This window comes from Glycine soja, chromosome 9 (assembly GCF_004193775.1).
Source record: "Glycine soja cultivar W05 chromosome 9, ASM419377v2, whole genome shotgun sequence".
Lineage (NCBI taxonomy): Eukaryota > Viridiplantae > Streptophyta > Magnoliopsida > Fabales > Fabaceae > Glycine > Glycine soja.
Genome location: NC_041010.1, coordinates 24165116 through 24172419, shown reverse-complemented (window position 1 = coordinate 24172419; position 7304 = coordinate 24165116). Strand labels below are relative to the sequence as shown.

General features: G+C 33.8%; 1 protein-coding gene across 1 annotated transcript; it reads right to left on the bottom strand.

The window, feature by feature from the left end:
* Nucleotides 1-384: 384 nt before the first annotated feature.
* On the bottom strand, nt 385-6747 carry LOC114425830 (nicotinamide adenine dinucleotide transporter 1, chloroplastic-like). Its single transcript, XM_028392792.1, has 9 exons — nt 6214-6747; nt 5938-6021; nt 5200-5306; nt 3972-4020; nt 3775-3884; nt 2211-2305; nt 1312-1400; nt 1110-1204; nt 385-1003 (listed from the first exon to the last, which is right to left on the bottom strand). The coding sequence occupies exons 1-9, from the start codon at nt 6293-6295 to the stop codon at nt 617-619; spliced, it is 1098 nt and encodes a 365-aa protein (XP_028248593.1). The 5' UTR covers nt 6296-6747; the 3' UTR covers nt 385-616.
* Nucleotides 6748-7304: the final 557 nt, after the last annotated feature.

The following is a 7304-nucleotide window of genomic DNA, read 5'->3' as shown; positions in this document are numbered from 1 at the left end:
CACCTCGTATAAATGCTTAAAATGTCAATCGCAAAATGGTCCGATTGTAATCCCACCACAAGTCTTAGGGAACTGGAATGTGTACAAACAGACAAAGTATGGTCCCAAGAGATATAACAGGAAACGCACTTACTATGTGGGCTACAGCTTTAATTCAACTGCCCCTCGACTTGTCATAACAAATTTAGGTGATGCAGGAATATCAGCAGGACGTGTGATGACAAAAAATCAAAATAGTCATTGAATTACAGAAGATATTGAATAACACAAAATCATATACACACAAGCAAGATCAGGTTTCAAAGCCCAATGGAAATCACACTTGTTTTACTCCATCGTATTATTATGCTTAGAGAACATGACGTTGTTCATATTCACTTCACCTTTATTTCTTTGCTAATATTATTTTTATTCGTAAGCATTAAACACAATATTAGAAAGTTTATAGCACTTACACCTCCAGCTCAACCAACTGAGCTAGACCCCGCGATAAATAATGCACAATTCTTGTAAAATCGAGCAATTGGCATGTCAGACAAACAAAAAAAAAAATATCAGATCCACAAAGCTATAAATTAAATGTAGGAAAGACAAAAAAAAAAAAAAAACATTATCGTCAATGTCTTTTTAGCTGCTCTTTGTTTTCATGAGGAATTGATGAAGCTTTAGTGTTAGACTGAGATGGTGGTTGCCGCCTATCTGCGTCACTGTCACTGCCACTGGCTTTTGGCTGGGGCTTGTTAACTGCATTGGCTTTAGAACGGCCATGCGGATACCCTCTGTCCTGAGGTACAACCCGCTCCAAAAACCTGTGTATCATCTCATAACTAGTGAATGTAATAACTGCAGATGGAGTTGTTCTTAATAGATTGGTCGCGCAACCGCGATAAAAGCCTGGAATGCCTTCCTTTTGAAACACCTTCTTAGTACAGTCAATAACCCCTGTATACTGGACCCCAATATTTTTGGCCTGGCCTTGCTCTTGCAGCCGGGATCGTATTACCTGAAAATATGAAATTTTTCAATAGTTAATGTTGGGAAATACAAAGTTGTCACTCAAAGGGATCCTACAGTTATCTTCAATTTAGCCAGAAGGTGGTCATACATACCTCATGTGGATAAGTCATTACAGAGGCAAATACTTTTGAAATTGATGATGCAATGGCAACACTCCCAGGAGTTAGCTTGTCAACGGTTGTGTTGTCTGACATATTGGAATTTTGATGAGGCAACAAATATAACAAAAACAGAAAAATTCACTTATTTCAAGGACTGCAGAATAAATACATAATTCACTGTTAGCATTCATACCTTTTTCTGCCATGTATGACTTGATCTTTTCATATGCTGGAAATTGAATTGCAACATGACTTACGCCAGCCAATGAAGGAACAATGCCACTGTTTCACATTAACAAATATCAGTGTCACAACTAAATACACAGAAACAGACTCAAGCTATCAGGCAGTTCAGTTTATTATTTTTTCCCCTTGAAAAATTGATTTTATACTGTGCAGCAGTTATGATATGAAGGCTGTTTGCATCTCTATTTACTACTCAACTTGGAATCTCATATATAAACCAGGGTAAGGATCAATCAATAAAGATGTATGATTTCATACACTTAATCCACTTAACAACTTCAAATAGAAAATTATTCTCAATGATCTAAATGTTCAACCGTAACATTAATATATAAATAGTGCATACCAAATATTCAAAAATTCAAACAAGAATATCTGAACATCTCCAGTTATTGATATTTTTATTTTGTTTAGAAGAATATATATAGGTACTATCGTACTAGAATTATTTTTTCATCTACATTTCATGTTGAACTGTCTAATTTTTCAAGATTTATCTTACTCTAACGGATTAGCATGTTATTCACAAGAATTAGCTTGCAGTCTTGCCAAATGCAGTTATTTCTATGATGACAGATCTTGATTAAGGAAATAGTTTCTCAAAAATAGATTTTTTCCCTTTCTAAAAGGAAATGCATAATGGTATATGCAAAAATATTAAACGGAACTTATAGTTAATAATGATTTCATAGTGCCTGCAAAAATAAAGGAATAGAAGAAATTTCTCTCTTCTATTAAATATTTTTTCCTCATTTGTTGTACAAACAAACATTTATCAACCTTTGGAAACTCCATAATGTATATAGCCAAAATCATCAACCTTAATATTGAAACAACAAAACTGACCTATATAAGCCTCGTATGCCTTCCTCATGTGTAATCCTTGTCAAAGCAGAAAGAACACTCTTGTAAGGAACAACATCAGGCCTCATTCCTTGTGTCTAATGGTTATCAGGAAAAAATGAATTAATTTCCAATATAGCAAAAACAAGAGCATCTGTCATTATCCATGAATAGATGAAATAAATAACTAATGATAGTAAACTTCATCGAAACTGAACAAGGCATAACCAAGGGATACATACAGATGTATTCTAAACCTAATCTCATCAGAAATATAAATTTAAACATGATAATCTGCATCTTTTCAATCTAACCAAATAGTTGGGACTTGGGATAGCAAATACATCAGAAATATCTAAGAAACTCAAAATTACATTGAAAGAAATAAGATGGCAGATGAATAGGCATGTATTAAAGATTGAGAAATATCTACATTGAGCAGACAAGAACAAGTAGGGGTGTAGGGATGGCAATGGGTAGGGTCTGGGTAGGGTACTATAGTACCCGTCCCAATACCCGGGTTTAAAAAATAGCCGTATCCAGTCCCATACTTGTGCGGGTAGCAACTTTAATTCTCATCCCCATACCCGTTGGGTAGATATACCCATACCTGCACCCGTGACCCACATTTTACTTATATATAAAGTTAATAAATCAATAAAAATATATTAATTAGAAAAATTACTACAAGTAAATTGAAATTTTACTCTTAAGTAATCCAAACATAACATTAAAAGTATCCCCGTATAATACTACCTCCAGTTCTATATATAAGAACCAATTAACTAATTCATCAAGACCAATATTTTCAAAGAATAGTTGATTTGTCAAAATTTTAATTTTATTCCAATACTACCCATGGCATTAAATGGTTTAAGAGGTGGTTATTTTCAAAGATAATTTTTTAACCAATTTTGTCTTCTATTTATATAGTAGTATTAAAAACAAGTAAACATAACATTGATTCGTCCAAACTTAAGTCATAAATAAACAACATTAGAAAATATAATCATCCAACATTAAAAAGATAAGTAAATAATAGTTCAATTCGAAGTCAATCTTAAAAGAATTTGCCAACAAATTCATAAATTTATACATAAAAGTAAATGATAGTTCAATATTCTTAAATAGAATGTAAAACAAATTTAATATAAGGTATGTTGAATTAGGGTTCATTCTTTGGTAAACTGTTACTGTAATCATAAAATTTGGAAGATATAATTATTATTTTATAGAAGAGTATATGTATGATATAAATTATTTACTTTTTTTAAGAATAAACTATTTACTTAAGTAACATTTTAGTTATATTAATATTTAATATATGTGACAAACATGTGCAAGGCAGGCCAGGGTGGGTAGTGTACTATAGTACCTGTACCTGCACCCATCCCCGCAAAAAATCACAGGTAAATACCCGCCCTCATCCCCAGCTCCAATAGACTGGTAATTACCCTCCTCACTTGCAGATACCCATAGGGTTTAAGAACAATAAATGAGAAGATCATAGACTCCTATTTTTACAAATATTTTACTAAGATTACAGACATGAGAAGCATTAACTTACTTGAAGTCTTGTCTTAACAACCCACAATGGATTTGTAGAAATTGCAGTGGCTGCACCAGCACCAGCAGCAGCTATAATATTTCCAATAGTTGTGAGTTCATCGCAACCATCTGTTACAGTATTCCAATGCATCATTAAAAATATAGACGATCATACAAATTTCAATTGCAGATCTGAAGAACCAAAATAATATTTACCACGTGAACGAAGAAGACCCTTTAGTTGCTCATAACTTGTGAAATAAACCTACAATTGGAATAGACTTTATGTTATTTGAAAAGATACGAACTATGAAGAGAAACTATTACAAACATTCAATTAAACAGTAAAAGAAACATTATCCATCTTCTGATATAAAAGTGACTAATACATGCCTTGAAAAAGGATCTTCATGGGCAAAGTACATGCAACCAGTCAGGGAGATTAATTTTTAAATGGTTTTTCATACAAATACAAAGGCATATGTTGCTTTACACTGCTAGGGTGGACAGGATTAAACATTCCTCCAGCAACTCCAGCAAGAAGGCAAAGAGGCAATCACTTAAGATGATTGTTGCTTGTTATAGTACCTCTTCCAACCTCAAAAAATTTAACTTAGTAAGGGTATCATAAAAGTACTCTTAAGAGTGGAAATGCCATGTATGGTCAACAATAATTAAACACAAAGATTTATATCAACCAAGTAGACTTGAATATGAGTATATGACCATACAAATCACTCTAAATAATTTTCTTTTCATAGAGATGCAAAATCTTGTTTGTCTCTAGACCAAAACAGAAGTGGAGACCAAAATAACACTAGATTTTATTATAAAATGAAGCAAACAAGGAAAGTAAAAAAAAATTAATGAGACCAAGAATTTTGTGAACTAGTCGTAATGATTAATGAACAATATATTTCAAAACATCAGTTATATTGATATGACAAATAGGAATTGATATGAAGATTATCATCATATAGCAAGTACCTTGGTGAAGACTGTACCCTAGAGAGGATTATATGACAAATAGGAATTGATATGAAGATTATCATCAGTTATATTTCAAAACAGATGCAAAAACTGGTTTATCTTTAGGCCTAAACTAATGTATTAGCAAACTAGTGGTAATGAACAATATATTAGCTAGTAGCTTGTGAAGAGTGTATCCTAGAGAGGATTATAAGAGAAATAAAAATTGATTGGAAGATTATCATTGGCTATTCATAAGACCCGTGTAACTTCAAATTTTGGGCTTATCAATTATCTCGTCTATGTTTATGTATAGTTTGTATGTATGACATGAGAAGATGGAAGGCAAATGAATGCTTGCTGAAACAACACAAAACAGAAGTACATCCAAACCCTGCTTCACAGAGCCTTGCATCTTTAGTTGCAATAGACATTGATCAATGTAGTTAGAGAGGCAACAGGAAAAGAAACTCACTGCCCAGTTTGGAAGTAATGCCACTATTGTTGGTGAAAGGCCACGGTACATTCCCCTGAAACCTTCATTCCTTACTATATTTTGCAAGCTTGTGATAATGACACTACCTGGGAGAACAACAAAAATTAGGCTCAAGAAACAATCAATCGACAAATGTAAGACAGAATTCATTGATACTACAATATATCATTGACAATTTGAATTAAACTAACATCACCCAGTTTCAACTACATGTTGATGACACAGTCACAAACACTAAACACTCAAAGGAGAAGCACTTCTCTTAAAAAATTAAAGCAAATTCTTCTCAAAGAAACATCAACCTAAAAAACTTCAGTCAATTAATTATCAATGATCGAAAACTTGTCAATCTTAACACAAATTCAAAATCAACCACAACATTGTCAAAGACCTGTTAACTGTGTTTGGATTTGCCTCATATATCGACATTTTCAAATGAAATTGCATCAAACTGTGAGATGTAATGCAAAAGCTACAAATTGTAGCTTCTGACTGGCGCACATCTGATGGCATAAAAAGTGAAACCACACATGAAATAATTCAATGCTTCAAATCGCAGACCACACCAGAATTGCAACATCTCAATTGCACCTCGTGAAGCCATGATTGCGAACAGCATCATCTAACATGTGACCCAACACAACCGTGACTACGATGCAAGTGCAATTTAAGACACAATCTAAAACCCTGCATTCAGCAATCAGCAAAAAGGGGTACCTTTCTGCCCATGAGGAAGGCCATGAACTTGTAGCCTAGTCTTGATCACATCCAATGGGCACACAAATGTAGCCGCTATTGCCCCTGCACGATGCAACTCTCTAGTTAATCCACCAACAGTGAATGTCACACTCGAAATACTAAAACATCAGCAGAGAAGAGACCAAAACAGCAGCAACTGGGAATCAAAAGTTACGAAATTGAGAGATACCCATTAAAACTGAACCCAAAATAGGAAAGAGTTCGAAGCAAAAAAAAAAAAAAAAGGTAAATTACCAGCAGAGGCACCAGCAGCAGCGTTGCAAATTAAAGCCCTAATGTAGAGACTAGCACCAGAAGTTTGATCATTGCTACTCATATTAGAACCTTACAACGCAATTTATCAGAATTGAAGGCAATTAGTTCCTTAGTGTGCAGAAGAACAGGAGGGAATTATTCTCATGGCAAATCTCTATGAACTTGTTTCTTTATATACCATTTCAGTTTCCAAGTGGTGAGGGGAAAAAAAAAAAAGAGAGAGAGAGAGGGTTATGATTTGGGGGTTAACGTGAAGGAAGGGTTTTGCTTATGCGGCGAATTGGTCCAACGAAGGGGCTGCAACGTGTTCTATGGGAATGGGGAAAGTGCGACCGGTCTGGTCTTAAGAGTTGAAAGTTGAAAGACCATGCGAATATGTTGAGTTATTTCCACACTTTTTCTCTCTGGTTGAGTCGTTTCTTCTTCCGTTCTTCTTCCTCCAATACTCTCGTTGAGTTGGGTTGCTCCTTACACTTGAACAAGCTCAGACACCCCCACCAAGGTGGGTCATGCTCGTTTTTCTTTATCAACCAAAATTAATTACACTAATTACATGTTAATCAATCACATATATACTATTCTAATTTATGAAAAATTATATCAAAATTAATTTACTTGGATATAATTATAACTTCCTTAAATAAAGAATTAAATATATTTCGTCCAACTATCATAACATATACCTAAATCAAGTAATATATAATATTAGTAATCGTTTCATTTGGGATAGTTGTGACACTATCATCTAATGGTCGGAGTGCACATTCTCGATTTAAGATACTTATCAATATAGAGACGTATTTATTTCTCTCAACAAGTAAACAATCACATCTTGCAAATCTAATTAGAGAAACAATGTCAATCATTTGGGACCCATGATAAATAGATATGCTTTGGAAGCATTAGATCATTCATTAAAAGATATTCTAAATTGAGATGTTCCATTTGGGGGGAGGGGGGAGTGACAGTATTAGGAGGGGATTTTAGTCAAGTATTTATTGTTGTTCAAAACGGTATTAAGGAACAAATAATGTTTGCATGTATTGTTAAGTCTTTTTTATGGGCTATCA

Coding starts and splice junctions, on each gene's coding strand:
- LOC114425830 (XM_028392792.1), bottom strand. CDS start 6,295: ATGAGTAGCAATGATCAAACTTCTGGTGCTAGTCTCTACATTAGGGCT. Junction 6,022..6,213: donor TGCTGCTGGTGCCTCTGCTG/GTAATTTACCTT, acceptor TGCATCGTGCAG/GGGCAATAGCGGCTACATTT. Junction 1,401..2,210: donor GGCATACGAGGCTTATATAG/GTCAGTTTTGTT, acceptor AATGTGAAACAG/TGGCATTGTTCCTTCATTGG.